Source organism: Coenobita brevimanus, chromosome 26 (assembly GCF_032717465.1).
Source record: "Coenobita brevimanus isolate Jiangsu-jjx chromosome 26, ASM3271746v2, whole genome shotgun sequence".
Classification (NCBI taxonomy): domain Eukaryota; kingdom Metazoa; phylum Arthropoda; class Malacostraca; order Decapoda; family Coenobitidae; genus Coenobita; species Coenobita brevimanus.
Window position 1 is genome coordinate 3158808 of NC_136979.1, and position 24327 is coordinate 3183134.

A 24327-nucleotide genomic window follows, 5' to 3' on the forward strand; every position below is an offset into this window, starting at 1 on the left:
AATTGAGAGAGGTCAGCATTTGGAAATTTCCTGTACTGTATTGTTAAGTGAAAATGAAGGGGAACTGCAAGGCTTGGTGATTAAGTTTGGGAGAGTATGTAGGAAGTAGAATCTAAAGGTGAATGTAGGGAAGAGTAAAGTTGTGGTCTTTGAGAGAAAGGGAATCAGAGAATGCACAGTGAGGCTGGATAGTTAGGAAATGGAAAATGTGTGTGCATATAAGTGCTTGTTTAGTGTCATGAGTAAGGATGGAAGTTTGGAGGATAAAGTGCTTGAAAGGATGCAGCATGGAAGACAGGTTGCTGGTTCACTGAAAGCAGTGATAAGAAATAGGGATGTGAGCATAGAAGTAAAAAGTCTGGTGCATGACAATATTGTTATCATCATTCTAACATATGAAAGTGAAGCTTGGACCTTAGTGGAAGGACACAAGTCAAGAGAGAGCAATGGAAGTGAGTTATTTGAGAGGAGCATGTGGAGTTACTGTACATGGAGAGACAGACTAGGAAATGAGGAATTGAAGGAGCATTGTGGTGTGAATGTGGATGTGATAGAAAGCATTAGGAGAAATATGTTGAGGTGGTTTGGCCATATGGAGAGGATGGCGAATGAGAGACTAACTAGGAGGGTGTATGTGAGTTAGGTGGAGGGAAGGAGAGGGGGAGTGAGACCGAGGTTGAGTTGGAGGGATGAAGTGGAGAGGTGTATGAGAGAGGGGAGGGCATCGAAATGGCAGGGGACAGGACAACATGGAGGTGGTTTGCATGTGGTCACGGCTTATGGGGTTAGCCTAAGGCATCTGGTTGTACTGTAGATAGATAGACAGATAGATTGTTTAAAAAGAACTTCAGTGGTGAATGAAATAATGCACTGTATTCAGCGAAGCAGTTTAACCCATTAACTGTGCATGGCATTTTTTTGGAGGTGTCCGTTGTTTGCAGACATAGGGGTAAAAATGAAATTTCCCAAGGGCCAAATTGTGCCTTAGGAATTGAGAGAACACATGCCAGAGTATATAGGGTAAATGTGCCACAGGAGACGCACTTTTTTTTTTATTATGCGAGGAAGAAGGAACCAAAGGCCATGAGCCCGCAGTAACAGTTCCCTCCAAGAGAAAAACAAAATACAATAGAGAGCCAAATTCAAGATCCGAAGGAGACGCATTTGAACAAAAAAACTTCCACATACGGGGGATGAATAGATGGAAGCATGAGTAGTGTGCCAAAACATTCTTTAACCATCGCCTGAGAGTCTCCTGCGGTATCATCATCTTATTTTCCTATGTAATGGTACAACTTGAGGTCATGTGAAAGAAAGTGTGTTTTTCAACAGATTTCTTACAGAAATCTTAAGAATTTCACTTTTTTTAAGGCCGATTTTCTCATTTCCCTAATACAATCTTCTTTTCTGTTGTTGCTGGTGCACTGTGCATGGCTTGAAGAATACCACTGCACGACCAGAAGAGTTGTACCTGCATGCCTGAAGGGAGGGGAGAGTGCGTCTCCATAGGTACTGTAAAACGAGGTGATGTCTTATGCAGACGCAGTTTTTTGAGGTGGAGCCAGAGGGTCATAAAGCTCACTGGTAGAATGCCAACCCTACCTCTATGTCTGGTATAAAAAAGGTTGGGTTTCCTTCACCATAGACGGAGTTACCACCTTGAGAACAAGAAGAGTAGAACAGTACCTATGGAGACGCACTGCGTAATGCTTATAGAGACGTGCTTGTGCATAGGGTGGCCTGGTTGCGTTTCCTTATGGCGTCATAAATAAACTCTTCTAATAAGTGAAATGCACGGTCCCCTCACTGTTTAATCATACTAACCTTTTACTTCTTTCCAGGTGCATGAAATCTGATCGTTATTACAGCTAGAGCATGATTAAAAACTATGTCAAGTGCACCTAAAAACAGAATCGTTTGAAGGGCTTTATTTTCCCATCTACCATAACAGTATCAATCACCTCTTACTTTCAAAAGTAATTTAAGCCAAGGAACAACTAGGCCTATGCCAATTCTCAGAAAGCCTTTACTTTTTTTATGTCTCTTAGTACAGCTTTAGTTTAGTTTTGCTTCAGCATATACAGTAATCATAAGTAGTTGATAAATGATTGGTGTATCACTTCCCTGCATCATTTAAAGTCTTATGTTTGCATCCTACATGGAGCCAATGCAGGAACTGAGTAATTTGAGATACATTCTGTGCCTTTTTTTTTAATTTTGATTTATATACTGCAAATCTCAATTACTTCTGCTGACTAAGCATTGTAAGCCTACAGTCTAAGGTAGCATTCTTTGTTTCCTGCTTTCTAGCAGCTATAGAAGTTATAATTTGGCACTTTTTTTTTTTTTTTTTTGTTTAACACTATTGCGTCTCCTTAAGTCAAGGGGTGTCAGATTAGGGTTTTTATATCCTAACGAGACGCATGTCTTATTTGCATTGTACTCCTAAACTGTAAATAATGAAAGAAAAACTGATCATATTTTTTGAAAATATAATCTTTTAGCTATTTATCCCCCCTGCCCCCAATTTCTAATCTGGTACAGGCTGACAACAACAACGCAATGAAAAAAAAAGGTGTGAAAAAATGCGTCTGCATTGGGCAGTCTACCCTAGTAACGAAATATTAGCTCAATATTTACCTTGGTAAAGCCATGGATGAACATCAAAGTGTCTGATTCCCTATTGGAATGTATAGTTTTCATTTTCTTTTTCGGTTTCGGTTTCGGTTTTGAAGGCTCAAACATGCTTGCATGGGTCGGCCTTGGTCACCATGGCACTATATTCGAAATTCACCTGCGCAGCCAGGGCTGTATTGAGCAGTCGCACTCGGAACAGCCCAGGCTGTGTAGAGCAGTTAACGGGTTAAAGAGTCTTCCCAAAGGTGAGTAAATTCATATGGAGATAGCAAGATTAACCAGAGAGTACTCTGCATCATTGGAGTGAATGAATTATCTTGATCTATGATATATGCATTAGTGTTGTATTAATTGCTGTATACTGTGGCTTTTGTTCAAAAGTTTACAATGGATATCATTGTCATCATCATCCAATGTCTTTTTCCCATCCACAGGTGGGGTGAAATAGGGTCCAAGTGGCAAGAAAAAAGAAAAAGAAAATGATAGTGGGAGAATTGATTAAAAGCATGCCCTGCGAAATGGGCTACACACTCATTCACTTATCATTCAATCCCTTGTCAGTTTTTATTCAGTGAAGTATTTAACCATGATATGATTCCAAACATTATTCTTTATAATAGCTGTAATATATTGCACATTTTTTTTTTCCAATGCAAGATGGTTATAATAATAATAATGATGCATAATAATGATGCAGAAACATGGGACGACGTGCTTGGTACAACTCCACCGGTAACTTGACCTCCTCGGATTCCACTCCCAGCTCAGATAATACCACTGACTCAGGTAACTGTTTACTTGCATCATTATACTAATGCTTTTGCTGTAGTTTAGGTATTTGTATGATGTATGGAAGTATATCTATATCTGAATATATATATACAGTATATATATATATATATATATATATATATTTTATAGTTTAATTATCATAAGCATCATCATCATAATTATCGTCATTATTATTGTGATTAGCTTCATTGTTGTCATTGGCATCATCAGTGTCATCCTTGTTGTTGTCATTCTCATCATCGTCCTGTATAATTCTTCCTTTGGAGAATCCTGTGCAAAAACTCATGCTCATCATCATCATCATCATCATCATCACCCATTTCCTGCCTAAAGATAGGATGAGTTTGGATCCTGAAAGCAAGTAAAAAGGAAATATGGTAAGGGAGAACTATCAACTGCATGCCCAATGAAATGGGCCAGGCATTCATTCATTCTTTCACAATTCAAGTTCCTGGAATTATATACTTATTCGACCTCACAGGCCCAACTATCAGGGTATTTATTTTGTTTTTCCCTATAATTGTACTAGCTACACATTATCAGCCAGACAGAATAAAAAGTGATTGGCTAGGCTGTTAATTTAAAAGAGAAAGATGTCTTACTCTTGTAATGTGCTCCTCTATGCACATTTCATTCAGCCAGTGTAGACCCCTATCATCTTCCTAGCCTCATCAGTTAACATACTTTGCATTCTTTTACACTCGTATACAATATCCATCCAACTTCATAGCTAACCGTGCCCGCTCCCACATTCAAACTCACATATACCCAGTTCATCCCCCTAGCTTACCTCCATTCTCTTCGTATGATCATCCATTCAAGCACACACACTCTTCAGTCTGATTGTCAACATACTGTACTTTCTTACTCCACATCTTTGATGAATCATAGTACAGTATTTCTTATCTTATCCATTCTGCTCACTCCACACACATTCCTTAATTATCCCATGTCCACTACTGTTACTCTTAGGTTTTTATATTCTTGTCTCATGAAAATCTCTTTCCCATGTATATTTATGTGAGTGCTAAAATGCCGTCATGCATTCCTCTTACAGTCCCCACGCTCCAACCGCTGTTGAGTATTAAGCCCTCGTAGCACCAGCCGCTTGCTCTGTGCCGCTCTGCTTTCCATTTCCTCTGCACATATCCCTCACTTTTCTGTTGCTGCTCTCAGTTACACCGTTTCTCACCAGTTCAAGTCAGCTTCATTCACAAGCACATGAAACAAATTCACTTTTTTGACAACTATCACTTACTTCTGTCCTTTGTACTTTTTCATTCAAAGATGACTCGAACATCCATCCATAAAACTTTGCACTAGTCTGCCAAGTCTTGTTCATTATTAGCAACACTGCATCATCTAAACACTTCAGATTTGAGATACTCCCCCTTTCACCATATTATTACCATCCTCATTTCCCTACCATTTCTCAAGACACCATGTTTCTTGTCTGTGTTTTCTATTGAAATGCACTGCATTCTGTATGTAAATCCCTTATCACACATCTTCCCTTTTATTCTCAGCAGACTGATCCCATAGTGATTCCTTAAATTCTTCCTTATCCTTACTAAATTTCCCTTTGTACAAAAGAACTGTTACTCCCCTATTTTTCATTTTCCTGTATTTTCCTTTTAACCTATGCCAGTTTGCAAAAATTATGCATTATGTTGACTGCTTCCTCACCAAGATGGCTTAGCAAAAAGCTCCCTCTCCCGTGTTGTTATGCATGGATGGTTTGAAGGTATGGTTATTCATCACTCAGAATCTGCACTGCCATCCCCTTGATCATCATCATTATCATCATCATTGTCAGTGTAGTTTAGACTTGTTAGAATATTCCAGTCATAGTGTCACCTACAACATGAGAGGTATGGGTAGAGTATTAGGTGGTTAATGAGGTTAGACTGTGTATCCAACACTGGCATAGACAGTAGACAGTCCATTCCATGAGATCCAGCAGTTTTCCCTCACAAAGCATATTGTATGATGCTACATATCTACTGTCATAATATGTAACTCTTTGATGCTAATACCTTACTGACAGTAATGACATGTACTAGGACTGTGCCATTCAGGACTTGCATGAGGATAATAGTGAGGATGTCTCTTTGACAAATTTATGGATAATGTGGAAGATAAGGCTGTTATAGTGAAATGTAAATATTTAGTTAATTGATTTTGTGGTCAAATAATTAGTAAACCACATCTGTAGCACTTAACCACAACCTTTCCCAAAACCATTTGAAGTATATAGATATTTTTTCTCCCATTTTAAGTTTTCATCTTGTGTATAGCATTGGGTTCTGTTTGGCTTACATGGAGCTAATGCTTTTTGAATGCATTGCTTACCTTTTCCACCTCTGTTCTAATGTCACCTTTCATCTGAAACAGGAGGGCCAGCTACAGACCCATCACCTTTGTCTGAGCCTCTGGCTACACTAGGCTTCCCATCCACCCCTGACAACAACAATACCACCAACTCCTGTCTCTACCGTATGCCTATTGTTGGATACGAGGTTCTGGAAGAGAGATCCCGGTTCACTGTGAGAAATATTCAGTTTTATCTGTTTATCAGACCAATTACTGTATGTCTGACCTGTTTGGGATGGGGAAAGAAGGTACAGTATATGGAGAATAAGAATTGAAGTAAGGAAAGAAGAAAGTCTGTTGGGCAAGGAAGTTGTGAGGAATGTATGGGTATATGGTCCTGTATATTGTTTAAGATGTTATATATTGATTCCTCACTAAACAGTGGAGCTTTCTTCTTAAAGACTGCTATGTTAAGTGAAGGTTGCTTCACTGAGATGTATACTGTGCACTAGCCAGAAAGATATATTAAAATAATGATCTCATCTTAAATGTCGGGACTGCTATGTTAAGTGAAGGTTGCTTCACTGAGATGTATGCTGTGCACTAGCCAGAAAGATATATTAAAATAATGATCTCATCTTAAATGTCGGGACCAACTGCCTAGCCCCGGGCTCCTACGCTCCTCATGGGGCAATGTAGGATTGGATGATGATGATGATGATGATGATGATATTTAAATCCTCTGACAAGTATTTGTATTTGTTTTGTGCGTGGATATATTTGTTTGTTATTAATAATCAAGTTCTTAAGCAATCTAAATAATAAGTCACAAATGAGACAAATGCTTGCAAGTTGTATCAACTCAGATTCTTCACAGCACAACCTGACTGCTTAGGCTAGCCCCTTCAATCTGGTGACATAAATCTCATTTTATTTTTGCTGTCACTTGACAGTTTCTTCATCTTTGGAAATCTGAAGGAGTTAGATATACTCTTCATTAACTTCATCTCCACAAGGGATATCTTCTCCTCCTCCTCCTCCTTTATGTTGTCACTGCCATTATCGTTGTTGTTGTCATCATCGTTGTCATTGTTTCAACCTCTTTTTTTCACCCAAAGATGTATTGAGCTAGTATCCGGGGAAAAAAAAAAAAAAAAAGCATGATTGAGGGAGAAGTAATCAATAGCATGCCCTGTGAAATGGGCCACACTCTCATTCACTCACCATTCAAGCTCTGTAATCCTAACTCCACCTCACAGGCATAATCATTCCTACACATGCACCTCATGTTACGTGTTAGTTAATCTGTCTAACAACTACAGTATAAGTTTTAAAAGAGGTTCCATACCCTTGTCCTGTGCACCTGCAAACAAAATTCATCCAGCCAGCTTAATCCTCTATTGCTTCCCAAGTCTCAACAACCTCATACATCACTTTCTCTTGCACTCATGTACCATATCTATTCACATACTTCTTGACCAGCATCATTGTCTCCCACCTTGACACCCACTCACGTATAATTCTTCACAACCATGTTTACATCCATTTTCTCTAGATGAATATATCATTTAAGCACACACTCTTTGATGTTGGTGTCCACAGATTTTCATATCGTAAATCGCATGACAAGGTACAGTATTTCTTTCTCTGTCCACTGACCACTCGCTGTGTCCGTTGCTCTAACTCTTGACTTTTTTTAGTCGTGCCACACCAGTTTCATATGCATCTGTTGAGGGGCGCACTAAAACTCTCATATAAGTCTCTTCCAGTTCCCATACTCAGACTTTTGTTTCGTAACAAGGCCTTCTAAGCACTAGCCGCTTCCCTTCCCAGTGTTGCACTGCTTTCCATTTCCCCCGCACATTTACCTCTCTTCTGTTACTGCATCCAGGTACTTCAGCTCCCTCACCATTTCATCTCTCGCCACACATCGGCGCATAACACTGAGAATCACCTTGTCTCTCTCTCTCAGTTTGAATAAAATAATCTTGTAGCAGAAAAAAAAAAAAGTCCTCACTGGATTTAAGGGATAAATAATGAATGACGGCATGTCATGTGAAGTGTTCTTGTGTTGATGAACAGCATTGTTGTGGGGGCACTCACCATCCACTCATTCAGTGTAGTGCAGTTTTCGGGTGACTTCCCTTTCCTCTCTTCCTTCCTTCTTTCCTTCCGTCCTCTTCTGTCCTTAAACCTTCATTCTTTCCTTTTCCTTATGCCTATGGGTGACTCTACTCTCCCTATTCTGTCTGTCTTTCCTTCATTCTTTCCTATTCCTTCTGCCTATGGGTGATTCTTCACTGAGTGACAAGCCAAATAGTTTCCAGTACACCAGGAAACCATTTACCATGCTGGGTGGTAACCATGTAACCAAATTATGGCACCTGGTGGTTTAGTGGGTAATTAAGAGGCTTCAGTGGGATTGAGCCTGTGCAGGTTTATATTGAAGGGATGGTAGGGGTTTATTTCTCACGTAATGCCACCCAGTGATGATTGAGGCTGGTCACTATCCATCTTAAATGTCAGGACCAACTTGCCAAGCTCTGGGCTCCTACACTTCTCGTGGGACAACACAGGATTAGATGATGATAATGATGTAAAAAATACCATATGTTAGGTGAAAGTTTGTTAATTAAGGAATTACTGTATCCTCACGAAGGTGCAATGTTTGAACAGTTACTGAAAATATTTTTTTATTGTATTTTGTATTTTACATCAGTGGTAGGTGGGGAAACTCACCATCCACCCACTAGATGTAGTGCTGCCTTTGGGTGACTGCCCTTTCCTCTCTTCCTACCTTCTTTCCTCTTCTGTCTTTCTTTCCTTCTTTCTTTCCTCTTCCTTCTGTCTAAGGATGACTCTTCATTGAGTGACAAGCCACAGGAAACTATACTGGGTGGTAACCATATAACTAAATTATGGCACCTGGTGGTTTAGTGGGTAATTAAGGTTCTCCAACTGAATTGAGCCTGTGCAGGTGTATATCCAAGGGGTAGTTGGGGTTTATTGCTCATGTAATGCCACTTAGGGATGATTGAGGCTGGCCACTCTCATCTAAAATGTTGGGACCAACTTGCCTAGCTACAGGCTCCTACACATCTCATTGGACAACACAGGATTAGATGATGATGATGGTGTACTTTACAGCAGGGTAAAACAGGGCATGTAAATACCCCACAAATACTCATGAAATTATAACCATAGGCAGTCAGTATGGTATGAGACTAGCTGTTTTCTTCCTTTTTTCTTTTTTTTTTCCTCTCCATTACTGATACTATTTGTAGAGAAGTTAGAGTCTGCACTTGAAGGAATTTGATAATTACTGTTGTGTGATTTTTTTTTTTTCCCTTGATAGAAATTGATGTCTGATAGATGTCTACATACTTACTGTATATCTTTTCTGACCATCAGTGAGCCTAATAAGTATTTGATAACTTGGGATCCAAGTTGTACTTCTCTTATTGTTCCGTCTGTTGTATAGAAGTTGTGATTAGTTCATATTCTAGCATAATCAGTACATTGGGGTACTACTCAGGTGCTTATCTGCATGTGATCTTTGGAAAATTGAAACTAACCAGTTGCTTTGTATGTTGATATACAGAAAATGATAATGTCAGGAACACTTCGGTATTGCTGTTCAGAAGCTGTGAAGCTCTTAGGAGAGATGATTTTGAAATTATTGAAAAATTTAATGCTTTAGAGTCACAGGTGGTAACATATGGCATAGTTATTACAAAATTGATTAAAATATTTCAGAAGCATCATGTGTTCCAGATTTATTGAGGGTTTAGTTGTGGTATTCATGTTTTATATGTCTAGTATACATGATATTCCTACTTAAAAGCACACCAATATGTACTCTTAAATTTAAATATCAGGAACAATAATTCACACCAGTTGTACTTGGGTTTGACAGGTATTCAAGATACAGGTCCTTCACCAGCCTTCAGGTGACCAGTGGTTTGTTTTCCGTCGCTATACTGACTTTGTCAGACTCAACAAGAGGGTGAGTTGGTTCATTATGTTTTACCAGCATGAGTGTCAGGAAAGCAAGATAGAGTATACAGTACATAGTATCAAAAAAAAGCATTATGCATATGATACCATTGTTGACTAGGAAATGCCACAAGCAAGTAATATGTGGCACCATTGTGAAAATAAGTTTACCAGTGTGGGGCAGAATTTACTGGGCATATTGCTGTAGGAGTTAGCTGTGGTGTCAGGTTGTTGGTAAGTGTGCACCAGTGTATTGAGTGTACATACTGGTTAGTAATTCATATTAAAAACACAGACATAGAGTAAACCCCCTGTACTCTGTATAGACAGTCCTCCATATAAGTGAGAGGTATATTCCAAAATATTACAGCATTTTCCATACAACTGTTGCTGTAATGTGCAGGAAACTAGCAGGTCAACTGTACAGGTAAGAATGGAACTTGCTGTGTAGTTTTTCTTTTAATGTATACTTAATAGCAAAAAGCTTTGTCAGCAAGGCAACTTATAATGAGGACTGCAGTATTTGGATTCCAGGCTGGTGGCCCATGCTTTTCTACATTTTACAGTTATTGACTAAGTTGGGGTGTTGTGGGAAAAAAAAAAAAATTCCAAGCCCATTTTACTGAGAACCTTACTTAATTACATAAAGAATTATTTTGTGGGAGCTGTATGTCTTTGAAATGCTGCCAAGAATTTTGAAAGCTTGGATAATGAGTGAATGTGTTTGTGGCTCCTTGTTGTTGGCCTCTTTGTTGATAACTTTAAAGTTACATGCTTTGATTTTCATATTTTGAGTTATCCACCCATGTAATGCAAAGTAGTGTTAGGAAGAAGAGGAGGAATAATTCAATAGAGTAACTATATTTAGTTCCTTTTATATATAAAGAGAGAACCTCTCTTACACCATCAATTCTTGTAATACTAGTGTTTCTCACTCACTTTCTAACCATGATATTACAAATCCTTCTGTTGACCTTTATTTTTTCTTTATCTTCATTATTCATAAATGCCTTTTCTTTTTGTCTTTTCTTTAACAGTAAGATTCTTGTCTCCCTTCTCATATACAGACACTACAGTAGTCTCTCAAATATCTGGCATAATTTAGCCAACCCCCCTGCTGGATATTGCAAAGTGCCGGATATTGCATCAGCATTCCCAGTCGCCCATCCATTTGGCATTGAGCCAGATAATACATCACCACCATAAGCTGTCTGTTTTGACCCTCTATCCTGAAAGCTTTCCTACAGTATTACCCATGAGTAAAAGATTAAAATCAAGCATAAATACTGTACGGTACAGTATTGATACAGTATTTATAGCACAGTAATAGAGCACATGATACAGTAATTATAATCATACATATCATAAACAATAAGTACAGTACCTGTAATCATATACATGCATGATTATGAGCGACCAAGTGTTAGGTCCTCACTATACAGCATCTAGTGAATGAGAGGGTGATGGTTGGCTTGGTGCATTGGGTGGGCTGCTCCCGCAATGCATTGTGATTGGGTGTCATGTTGCAGGGGGTGGCCATATGCTGATTGGGTCTCATCTTTGAGCTGGATGGTACACATTACTGCTGAAAAATGCATAGTACCACTGATTACTTCCCATTTTTGAGCTGGATATCGCCTAATTTCACTGTATATTGTTTTAATAGGGTCAAGACAAGAGTGCCAGATAATGCGATTGGATGGAAATTGTGACAAGGGAAAATTGAGTCTACTGTATTAAAAATTTTTCAACATCCTTTTGTTTTGATGAATGAATTATATATCTTCTGTTTTCTTGTACTCAGCTTCAGTCAGAGTTCCCTGGGTTGAGATTTGCACTGCCACCCAAGCGATGGTTTGGAGACAACTTTGATCCCATCTTCCTGGAGGACAGGCAGATTGGACTTCAGGCCTTCATCAATAATATCATCAGTGAGTTGCTGAGATAAGGATTTACTGTACTTCTTTTTTCCCCCCTTTTTCTTTTTTACTCGTAGGCTCTTGTGACTCAGTGAAATAAAATTGTCTGGGTTTAGCTGGAACACAGTGTTACATCTGTCTTGACCATGAGTGAGTTAATCATCTATATTCAGTTATTTGAACAGTTACGAGAAGACTGCTGAGCTCCCAACAGAAATAGTCTCTTGTGTTTTAAGGTACAGTATTCACAGAAGATATATCTAGGGAAGAAGATGCTATACAGTAGATGGTATGAACTGATGTCTCTAAGTTCTGCCTCATGCTTGCCTGGATGTGCATGCACCCATCGTACACTTTTGGACGGTGTACCACAAATACAAATTAATGCCCATATATATAGATGAGTTTAGAAGTTCCTGCTGCAGTGGCTTGAACTGTCATTCTTTGTAGATGCAGAGGGAATGCTGGAGTAACAGTAAAGTGTGACCACTATCAAGAGGTTGATTCAGACCATTCAGCAAGATGTGCTGTGACATACTCAGCCTTATCAGTTCATACTTGATGTGCCATCCATTGTACCACAGACTTGTGAATTCAGCAGTACATACCATGATTCATCATCTCTGGATTAATTTTCCATATTGAGTATTTCTCTTTGCGTATGACTTCCAGCCTCTTAACCTGTTCACTGCCGAAGCCTTTTTCGGCGTGTGTGCGTAGATTGCCATGTGTCTGGGTGGCAGAATTATCTAGAATGCTTGCCATATTCAATTTTCTTTTCTTTCCATGAACAGACCTGAAAAGTCGTCAAAATAAGCATAGTGATAGTAAAAGTGCTCACTTCGGCTGTTTTCCACCCAAAAACAGGTGTTTTCGTCCAGCATGCCCAGATTTGCATCAGATGGCTACTTTCAGGTACCGTCAGTGGTTTATGTGGATAGATAGTCCACTTTGGTGTAGAGAGGGAGGATGCATGGTGTATTTGTAGCATGAAAACGCAACCTGGTTTACGTAATGCGTCCGCAGTCAAAACTATGATGATGGGAAGTTGGGGTTCCATGGTGAAAGTACGTATTTTCACCTTCACTTTTTTATTGTATTATATCGGTATAAGGCACTATAAATACTCATGCTTCACACAATCACATTAGTTGCAGTAAATCACACATTTTTCAACACCCTTACATTATGTGATTTTATGATTTAATTCTATTTACATTCATTTACATATATTACTTTCATTATATACACAATTTATGCATCACTATCAGTTAGTTCATCACTGGGAAGTTCTCAAACTTTGACTGGAAGTTGGGAGTAAGCACAATCTCATTGGCAGTGCAGCATGACCTAGATTTGCATCAGATGGCAAATTTCAGATACCGTCAGCAGCTGATGTGGATAGATAGTCCATTTTGGTGTTGATTAGGTGGATGCATGGAGTATTTATGGTATGGAAACACAACCTGGTGTATGTAAAGCAGCTACAGTCGAAACTATGATGATGGGAAGTTAGGTTCTGTGCTAATTTTACGTATTTTCATTTTTTTTTTTTTTTTTTTTGGGGGGGGGGTATAAGGCATAGGAGGGGTGCCTGTCAACCCATTTTCTGTCACACACTAGGGGCAGACTCAGACAGTTTAGCGCAGATGTCTCCATAAATGTATGGACTCGGCAGTTTGGGGGTACTGTGAGTTAGTCCGTATGTATATGGACTCGGCAAATTTGACACTGTTGGTTTGTCCTTATATATATGAACATGGCACAGTACAGGATAAGTGCAGTGCATTCAGATATCTCAAAATGAGCACATCTTTCTTGTGACTTTCTTAAGTTGGTTCAGTTTTCTTTGGAAGAGATGACTTGCATACTTGAACCATTTGGTTTCTTCCTTCTGCACCGAAATAAAATTTAAAAGCAAGAAGAAATCTAAGCTGCAATACAATGGTGTAAGTTTCAGCCAAGGCTTTGATTCTGCATATGACTGAGTACCCTACTTTAGACTGATGATTATGTGGTCACTTATCCCTAGCTAGTTGCTACAAGTCGCACTTATGGTGATACCACATGTAGTCAGTGGTAGCCAGCCAAATGCTGCCTTTTTCTGTTATTTATTTATTTTTTCAATATAAAAATATGACTTCCTTTCTCAGGCCACACCACAATCCGTGAGAGGAAGTGTGTTCGTGATTTCTTCTGTCTTGATCATCCTCCTGGTCCCCATGACACACTGGAGGAGAGTCGGGTAAATTGTTGCATCAGTATACAGTATTGCTGATGATCTGTACTAACACATATGTATGAATGGTGTTATGATCACAGACAGTTCATACAGGTATACCAGTTATGAGGAAAAGATCTGCCAGTTGTGCAGCCAAAAAACAGCAATCCTAAAACTAAAGCAACCACATGGTCACATGGTTCTCAGCATCCACTAGTTTTGTCCTTCTTGTCCTCTGTCCTCTATTTCACTTTTCTTGTATGCAGTATGATTTATTTTTGCAGTCCACCATCCTCTTCTTGGGAGATGGGGAGGGAGTTATTGGACATTTATGCTACTCTTTAAAGGCATCCTGCAGCACCTCCTAACTGGTAATTAGGCAGTGTAAGGGTGCATAAAATGATGATAAGAACTCACTGTGTACTTATTATGAGATCTTTATGAAACTGAACTGGCCATGAAAGAAAATACTGCCTTTCATGTATAATAACTTTGCTGTAAAATATCACAGGCAATGTGTCAGACACTGGAGGAGAGTGTAGCTGATTTGCAGGAGCAACTGCGTGAGAAGGATGGAGAGATTGCCGTGTTGCGTTCTCAGGTATCCTTTCTTATGGCTCAGCAGCACACACTTATTAAGGCATTAAGGTCAGTACAATATCTCCATACCCTTTGACTCGTAAAAAATAGCGTCATGGAACAGAACTTTATAGCCAGAAATGACGCTTAACCCTTTCACTACAAGATACCTCCCTTGAGTTGAATAGAATCATCCTGAGGTACTGGTAGAAAAAATAAAATTAATGAGACATCATTGTGCTAATGATGTTCTAGTGGGATAAAGTGCTCCAGCTTGATCTGCCCCTTAAGAGTTTGCAGCCAGGTGGTAATTGGGGTTTATTGCCCACATAAATGCCACTCGGGAGTTAGGGATTGGCCACTCTTGCCATATATATTGGGTCTAAGTAGCATAGCCCCAGGCCATTGTGCTCCTGCTGGGGCAGTAAAGGATTAAATGGTACTCTACATAGATAATGAAAGAAAGGAACTGATGACAGCATTAAATTTTTTTTCCATTGTTATTTTTGAGCTGTACATAGTTAATGAAGAAATCAGTTAAGAGAACCTGGTGATTTTTTTAATTAATGTTATTTTTGCTACCCTCAAACAGCATTATTCAGTAGTAGTAGTAGTAGTAATAATGATCCATCCATTATCCAGTCCTAGGTCGCCACTTGAGGAGCGTAGGGGCCTGGGGCTAGGCAAGTTGGTCCTGACATTTAAGATGAGAGTGACTAGCCTCACTCATCCCTGGGTGGCATTACATGGGCATTACACTCCAACCACCCCTTGGATATAAACCTTCACCAGCTCAATCCAACTGGAATGATGTAATTACCCACTAAACCACCAGGCGCCATAATTTGGTTATATGGTTACCAACCAGCGTAGTAAATGGTTTCCTATAATAATATCAAAAACAACAACTCAACATCCACTTACTCGATGTATTGCTGCTTTGGGTGCCGGCCTTTTCCTCTCTTCCTTCCTTACTCTTCTGTCTTTCTTTCCTTCATTCTTTCCTCTTCCTTCTGCCTATGGGTGATTCTACACTGAGTGACAAGCCAAATAGTTTACTGTACACCAGGAAACCATTTACTATGCTGGGTGGTAACCATATAACCAAATTATGGTGCTTGGTGGTTTAGTGGGTTATTAGGGCACTCCAATCAGATTGAGCCTGTGTAAGTTTATATCCAAGGGGTGGTTGGGGTGAATTGCTCATATAATGCCACTCAGGGATGAGTGAGGCTGGCCACTCTCATCTTAAATGTCAGGACCAACTTGCCTAGCCACAGGCTTCTCTGTTCCTCATGGGGCAACATAGGATTAGATGATGGATAGATGGATGGATAACAACAATAATAATACTCATGTCTTCTGTTTCTCAAAAGCACCAGTTTTTCCTAAGGAATTCACTAGCGCTTTTCACTCATTTGCTTTTTCGAATAACATGAATTGTGACATGACTTATATACAATAAATGCTACAGACTTCATCAGCAAAAGTGACAGCAATTAAACCTTATAATCATCCATCATAACACCTCTCCCCTTTTTGTGCCTCTTGATTGAGCTGTCCTTTAAAAGAATCAACATAAGTCAGTTGCATCATGAATGATGGCAGTTTATTGAGGAAAGACTTTTCACATTAGCTTTCTTCAACTCAGGAAAGACTTCTTGTATACTTGATGAGATTAAGATGAATAAAATTGTTTAGTGGTAAGAATATATTATACAAAACCTCATGCAGGTGTTAATTAGTTCTGTAAATATATTCCTGGAACATTACCTCTGTATTTTCATATTAAACTGCAAACTGGTTGTTGTACCAGCACTTCTCACTGGAAGTCAAAGATGCTCTCTGAAATGCTGCTGCTTTATCCATACAACTGGTACAGTAAATTGAGTGACACTAGCACATTAGCTTTGTAGGCAGCAGTGGAAATTTAGTAGACCTTTTTCTATAACTTACTGTAGACTTAATAGCAAAAAGGAATGTTAAAAAAGTATGCTTAAAATTAGGAGTTTTGATATACCGTACATTTTAGAATGAAGTTTAGCTCCATGATATATTCTTGAACCCATGGAATATCTCAGTCAACCACTTTGAACTGTGCCAAGTGTTTTGAAAATTATTATTTACAGTTTGAAAAACTGCTTGAAATTCCACGTTTTAGATAAACTCCTTTTTAAATCCCACCTCCTCTTCTTGACTTTACACTCCTTATTTGTCATACTCTGTATAAGATATTCTATTTATATATGAAGTTATTACCTCACATTATTTTATAGCATTTACATAGCTTCATGTCTTATGGTCTAACATAGCATTATAACTGGATATAATTGCAGACTGGAGTGTGAGTTGAAGGGTGGAGAGACAAACTTCCAAGGCTCAACACATGACCTTAATGTTGCTCTGCTCAATATGTGAGTACCCTTCTTGTTATATTTGCTGTCTTGCTGGTAGTAGTTGTTCAGTATAATGATGGGACTTTGTGATTATTCTGCATTATTAATACTTCATACGTACTAAGGATGGACTCTCTCGGAAAACTGTCAAAAAGAATATGATACCAGTAATTGTTATTGTTTGTAGAGTGTGAAATCTGGTACTGATTTTTTTTTTTTTTTTTTTTCTCCCAAGAGGAATTAATGTACAAAAATGTCAACATTGTTGGCTCATACAACAAGTACCTGCACATGTATGTAACACAAGCAATTTTTTCCACTGAGGACAATGTGTGATTTTATTTTTAAGGTAAATATGTTCACAAGATTTAAAATAAACAGATGGTGATGAGCCTACACACGGTGGTGCTGTGTACCATGGGTGGAGTGAAGCTGCTGCAGCATCCACCCAGGAGCCAAACCTCCTCATATTTCCCTGCACCTTGCCATGGGGAAGGACCCTGATTCAGCCTTGACAAGGCACTGTGTACCAGAAAAGTGTGATGGTTAGATGGACCCATAGAGTCAGTTTCTTACTTGTGGTCAGCGGGTTTGCTCAGCCACTCTGACTGGGGTTATGCAGCAGAAGGAACAACAAACAGTTCATATAGTTTTGGTAGTGATTTTTTTTTTCTTTTTTTTTTTTCTTTTTTTTTTATGTGAAGAAGAAGGAACCAAAGGCCATGAGCCTGCAATAACAGTTTCCTCCAAGAGAAAAACAAAATACAAGAGAGAGCCAAATTCAAGATCCGATCATTTCGAGATGCCTGGACACACTGCGTTTGAAAGACTGGAGATCATAGGAAGCAGGAAATACAGACAGAGGGAGACAGTTCCAGAGTTGACTTGTTGCATAAATGAAGGACTGGGAGTAACGGTTAACTCTTGCATTAGAGAGTTGGACAGAAAAAGGATGAGAGTTTGCTACTAGATGGGTGCTACGCGCCCGTCGTAGAGGTGGAGGAATGCATGCAGACAGTTCAGAGGAGCAGTGACCATTGAAGTAGCGATAGAAAAGAGATAAAGATGCAGCAGTGCGGCGAGGAGACAGAAGTTGAATGGAGTCAGTAAGAGGAGGAGAGTTAACCCCTTAAACGCGGATCGTCGCATTTGCGACGGTCGGCCCAAAGGACAGAACGGCGGATCGTCGCGTTTGCGATTTGAGTAAATTTTGAATAACCGCGGGCAAGCAGGCTCCAGCTGGTATTGTCTATCAGTACCACCACCCTCTAGCTACAACTAGCATACTTTACCTTTGTACTACTGACCTCAGTTGTTGCCAAATATCGCGTATTCCCCCCGTCCCCCCCCCACCACGGCCCGGCCAGCCTGGCTGTGATACATGGCAGCACTCTGAGCACTCAGAACTGTAAATCTGCGATCGCCTCTCACAAGCAGTTTATGCTACTAGGAAACGCTTGTTTCCCCAGTTGTAACACTAGCTTTATTTCTCACGGTTTGCCCCTGTTTAGCGTCAGTTTACTGCAGGCTTTCAAAGTGAGATTATGGCGAGTTCTAGCTCTTCCCAGTCAGTGCAAGCGGCCGACAGGAACGAGAATAAAGTGGCGGACGTAAGGCAGAATAAAAAGCGTGCCGTGGTGATCTTTTGGGAAGTAATATGATTGAAAATAATGTAGTATACATGTTTTTAGCTGTGAAAATGGAAATGTTTGTTGAGTGACGGGAAGACCACCGCCACAGTGCATGTCGGCCGTACGCTCCGTTGATTTTAGCCTTATTTTCAGTGCTTATTGTACAAATACAGATTCCTAACTACCTTTACATTGTAGTATAAAGTTTACTGTGACAGAATAAGGCTGTGGTAGAGGGGAAACCGGGTTGCTGGAGGTGTGAAAGTGAAGATTTGGTTACCCAACTTTGCAAGTCTCCACAAGTCCTTGGGTAGTCCACGAAGGCTCAACATGTGTCTCAGGAGAAAGCTGAATGTAAGTACTATATGCCATAAAAATTTTAATGCTCTAGGGTTAATCTCTGATTTTTGGCAAATATTTTCCCACAGGTACTCAGACCCCGCTACAACCCCGCCACAGCGGGGGGGTCGGCCGTACACAGCCGCGTTTAAGGGGTTAATGAGATGAAAAGCCTTTGACTCCACCGTATTGAGAAGAGCTGTATGTGGGTAGCCTCCTCACACATGAGAGTTGTACTCCACACAGGGGCGGATAAAACTCCTGTATAGAGTCAACAATTGTGCAGGGGTAAAAAAGGTACGGAGTCGGCATAGCATACCTAATCTCTTTGAAGCAGATTTTACAAGAGGTTTAATATGATCTTTCCAAGATAAGTCCCCAGTAAATGAAACCCCAAGCATGTTCAAGGATGATGCAGGATTAAGCTGAATATTATTAAACATTAGTGGGTATACTTGTGGAAGATTTTGTCGGGTTGATAGGTGTTAGAACTGAGTCTTAGATGCGTTAAAAACAACTATATTATTTTTACCCCAGTCAGAAATACGGGCCAAGTCAGATATTAGGTGTGCCATAGCCTCATCCCTTGTTTGTTGAAGTACGGTAACTGCTGAGATGGGCGTTGCGGGAACCGAATGGAAAGGTGAAGGGAGGAATCATCAGCGTATGAGTGGATAGGGTTAGATGTACAGCTTAGACGGTCATTGATGAATAAAAGGAAGAGAGTTGGTGATAGGCCAGAGCCCTGAGGAACACCACTGTTGATAGATCTAGGAGAAGAGCGATGGCTGTCTACAACAGTGGCTATAAAACGACCAGAAAGGAAGCTAGCGATGAAGGCACAGATAGAAGGATAGAAACCGTAACAGGGCAGTTTGGAAATTAAAGATTTATGGCAGACTCGATCGAAAGCCTTTGAGATGTCAAGTGCAATGGCAAAGCTTTCGCCAAAGTCCCGAAAGGAGGATGACCAGGAGTCTGAAAGGTAGGTGAGAAGATTGCCAGTGGAGCGTCCCTGACGGAACTCATATTGACGATCAGAGAGAAGGTTGTGATGGGAAAGATGCCTTAAAATTTTTTTTATTAAGAATTGACTCGAAAACTTTTGAAATACAGGATGTTACAGCAATTGGACGATAGTTAGAGGGTTGGGAATGGTCACCCTTCTTTGGGACTGGCTGAATGAGAGCAAACCTCCAGCAAGAAGGAAAGGTACAAGCTGATGGACAAAGGCGAAAGAGTTTGCCAAGCCAGGGTGTAAGCACAGAAGCACAGTTCTTGAGAACAACAGGAGGGACTCCATCAGGCCCATATGCCTTGTTAGTATTGAGGCCAGTGATGGCAGAAAATACATCAGCTGAAGAAATTTTAATGTCAGCCATGAGGAAGTGATGGAGGAACAGCACCGGAATCGTCTAAGATGAAATTAGAGGAGAAAGTGTGAGTGAAGAGTTCTGCTTTATCAGTAGAAGAAATAGCTACAGAACCATCAGAGTAGAAAAGAGGAGTGAAGGATGATGAGGTAAAGTTGTTAGAAGGGTTTTTGGCAAGGTGCCAGAAGGAGCGGGAAGAATTTGAGTTGTAGAGTTGAGAGCGTTTAGTACGGATGAAATTATTTTTAGCAGAGTGAAGAACAGACTTAGCACGATTCCGGGCAGAAACGTAAAGATGATGTGATTCAGGGGTGGGTTGGCTCTGGTACCTTTTGTAGGCCCTCTCCTTGTTGCGGACAGCATTAGAACAAGCGTGATTAAACCAAGGCTTTCTTGCGTTAGACAAAGGATATGAGAAAGGAATGTATGTTTCCATGCCCGAAAGAATAACCTCCGTAATGCGTAAGGCACACTCAGATGGTTCCCGGCCATGGAAGCAATAATCATTCCAGGGAAAATCAAAGAAGTACTGCCTGAGGGCCTCCCAATCCGCAGGTCCAAAGTGCCACAGACGATGTTTCTTTGGAGGGTCCACAGGCTGTACTGGATTGTTAGGACAGGTTAAGGTGATAAGGTTGTAATTGGAGAAGCCCAACAGAGAGAAAAGATTAACAGTGTAAGGAGAAGGATTTGTCGTAAGGAAGAGGTCAAGTATGTTGGAGCTCTCTCCAAGGCGGTCTGGGATACGGGTAGGGTGCTGTACAAGCTGCTCTAGGTCATTAAGGATAGAAGAGATGTAGGCTTGTTCACCAGGTGGATCAGTGAAAGGAGAGGAGAGCCAAAGTTGGTGGTGAACATTGAAATCTCCTAAAATGGAAATTTCAGAGAAAGGAGAATTGGATAGAATGTGTTCCATCGTAGAAGTAAGATAGTTGAAGAATTTTTGATAGTCAGTAGAATTAGGGGATAAGTAAACAGCACAGATATATTTAGTCAGAGAATGACAGGAAAGCCGAAGCCAGAGTGTAGAGAATTCAGAAGAATCGAGTTCTGGAACTCGAGAGCAAAATAAGTCGTTGCGTATATATACACAACATCCGCCTTTGGCTTTGAAATGAGTGTAGAGAAAGTAGGAGGATACAGAAAAGGGTTTGCTGTCAGTTGCCTCAAACAGCTGAGCATCATTTGAAGTACAGTATTGACAGTGACTGAAGCTGCATTGATAGAGTATCATAATTTGTGAATTTGTGAGAGAGAGAGATCCAGTTATAGATTTGAATGGTTATTATTATTATTATTATTATTATTTTTATTTTTTTTTATTTTTTAAGAGTTGGGTATCTGATAGATCCAGGATTCTGGGGTCTTGAATGATGAGTGAATGGAAACGTGGCCCATTAGATTGGGTAAATTTGGGCTGTTGGATGTTGGTACTCCTAACCCTGCCCTAGGGTGGGAAAGGAGGTCCAGATGATGATGATGAAGAGATGGGTACAGTACATCATGTTGATATTATTTGTTATAGGTTATGACTTATATGTATCCTATACTGTTTTGTCAGACAAATGGACAAAAGACTGCACGAAATCTGTGTTGCAGCAAAATTGGTGCGACATGCACGAGACCTAGAAACTGGTAGTTCTGAGTGACACTGATTATGGTCAGTAAAGATATGAAGATCATACTGAAAGAAGAATCCCTATGGAGGGCTGAAAATTGTGTTAAACAAAATGTGATAATATAAACATAATTACTACGCAGTGATTCAGTGACGTGAAAACTAATAAAGTACAAATAAGAAAAGGGAAATGAATGTATGGTCACTCTCAAAATAGTGCCTTCCTGTGTAGATAAACTATTGTGTCTTCAGTGCTATATGTTCCTCATAGAAATATGATTATAATTACCAGTGCTTACCTTATATATATATATACTGTATATATGAGGTGTGTTAAAAAAGTATCCGACCTTAATTTTTCGTGCGTAAACAAATGAAGCTAGGGAGACGTGGTTTGGTGCACGTATGTAGGCGTTCCTAATGCGCATGCGTGAATTTTTTCCCACCAGCAGAAGCTGTCATTCGATGGCAGACCGCCGATGAGTGAGGAAGTGTAAGTGAGAGCCGTCGGATTTTCTTTTTTGACAAAATGACGGAAAAACTTGAACAACGCTACTGCATCAAATTTTGTGTAAAGCTTGGCGATTCCCAAGTGGAAACGATCCGCAAGATTCAACAGGTCTTCGGGGACGAAGCAATGGGCAACACACAGATAAAGGAGTGGTACAATCGCTTCAAAGATGGCCATACATCAGTGGAGAGTGAAGCACGTTCTGGTAGGCCCTCAACATCCCGAAATGAGATCGTCATTGACCAATTGAGGACCCTGGTGATGCAGGATCGTCGAATCACGATCAGAGAACTTGCAGACGAGGTGGGCGTCAGCATTGGATCCGTTCATTCCATTATGAAGGAGGATTTGGGCTTCAGGAGAATCTCAGCGAAGTTCGTACCAAAGCTGCTAATGATTGAGCAGAAGCAACTCCGTTTGGAGATTGCACAGGACATGCTGGAGACTGTGAACAGCGATCTCAACTTCCTCAACACAGTGATCGCTGGCGATGAGTCCTGGGTTTATGGGTACGACCCAGAAACCAAGTTGCAGTCATCACAATGGAAGCATCCAACATCCCCGAGGCCAAAAAAAGCAAGGCAGGTCTGCAGCAATGTCAAAGTCATGCTGACCGTCTTCTTCGACTCCAGTGGCGTGGTTCATCACGAGTACGCACCACACGGCACAAGCATCACCAAGGAGTATTACCAAGAGGTTCTGCGTCGCCTTCGTGATGCTGTGCGACGCAAACGGCCGGACCTGTGGGCAGCAGGCAATTGGCAGCTGCATCACGATAACGCATCTGCCCATTCTTCACATTTGATACAGAGTTTCCTGGCCAGACACAACACACCTGTGCTTCGTCAGGCTCCCTACTCTCCCGACATGGCTCCGTGTGACTTCTGGCTTTTCCCCAAGCTGAAAATTCCCCTCAAAGGGAACAGATTTCAGCCCAGAGAAGACATCATGCGGAATGCGATGGACCAGCTGTGTGGCATGCCAAAAGAGGCGTTCCAGCGCTGCTTCCGACAGTGGCAGAACCGTTGGGAGAAGTGTGTGGCAGCCCAAGGGGACTACTCTGAAGGAGATTAGTGTAAGTTTGTTGTATCTGGATACGAGTATTTTTTATGAACAAAGGTCGGATACTTTTTGAACACACCTCGTGTATATATATATATATATATATATATATATATATATACAGTATATATATATATATATATTTGGAAATTCATTTGTGAATTTGACCAGAACTGTATACTATATCATTATGTCTGCTGTCACTATGCTTGTCATATACTGTACTACATCCCTTGTTAAGTTGTAACCTATAACATGATAGTGCATTGCTTACATTCTTTTGCATTTATTAATAATTATCACTTTCCTTGCCTTTCTAACATGGCCATACACTGTAAATATATTTCTTTCCTTATTGCATCCAACTTCTTACATTATAATACTCCCATGCAGTCCACAGTTGACTGTATTATCTGTCCAATTACACTCCTGCCATATTATGATTTGATACCTCCACCACTGTGTCAGGAGACACGCTTTTTTTTAATGCGAGGGAAAATTGTAACCATTTGCATTTTATAGTATGTAAGTATATTATAAGTGTGTTCTAAGTAGGTCGATGTGACCTAAATCCCTTACCTAAGGTCTGGCTTGATTCAAATTTTGCTGATACTCTCAGTTGAGAGGAGCACGCTGGCTGGAGAGCCAGTCAGTAACAGCACGGAGGTGAGTAAGGGTGGAGGTGTACAGCAGTGCTTAATATATTATCAGGAAACCACTCCTTGACTTTGAATTCACCTACTACTGACAATTAAGGGGGTTAACACATTGCCCTTTTAAAATTAAATTTCTGATATTTGCAGCTGTGAGAAGACCATTGAAGAGGGCTTTGGAGGCACTTCCCAAATGTCAAGGTGAGATATATAAAGAATGTAGAAGATGACTAGACAGTGATGCTGAAAATATTCCAGTCACCTTCATTATGGTTGTACTTTCCTTG

The 24327-nt window shown here is 40.2% G+C and overlaps 1 protein-coding gene across 1 annotated transcript in view; it reads left to right on the forward strand.

The window, feature by feature from the left end:
* Snx16 (sorting nexin 16) overlaps positions 1-24327 on the forward strand; it is a 33927-nt gene that overhangs the window by 8098 nt on the left and 1502 nt on the right. Inside the window, exons 3-10 of the mRNA XM_080268111.1 lie at positions 3335-3423; positions 5827-5975; positions 9659-9748; positions 11543-11669; positions 13811-13902; positions 14390-14526; positions 16794-16871; positions 24191-24241. Coding sequence (XP_080124237.1) covers positions 3335-3423; positions 5827-5975; positions 9659-9748; positions 11543-11669; positions 13811-13902; positions 14390-14526; positions 16794-16871; positions 24191-24241 — 813 coding nt within the window. The remainder of the gene's footprint in view (positions 1-3334; positions 3424-5826; positions 5976-9658; positions 9749-11542; positions 11670-13810; positions 13903-14389; positions 14527-16793; positions 16872-24190; positions 24242-24327) is intronic.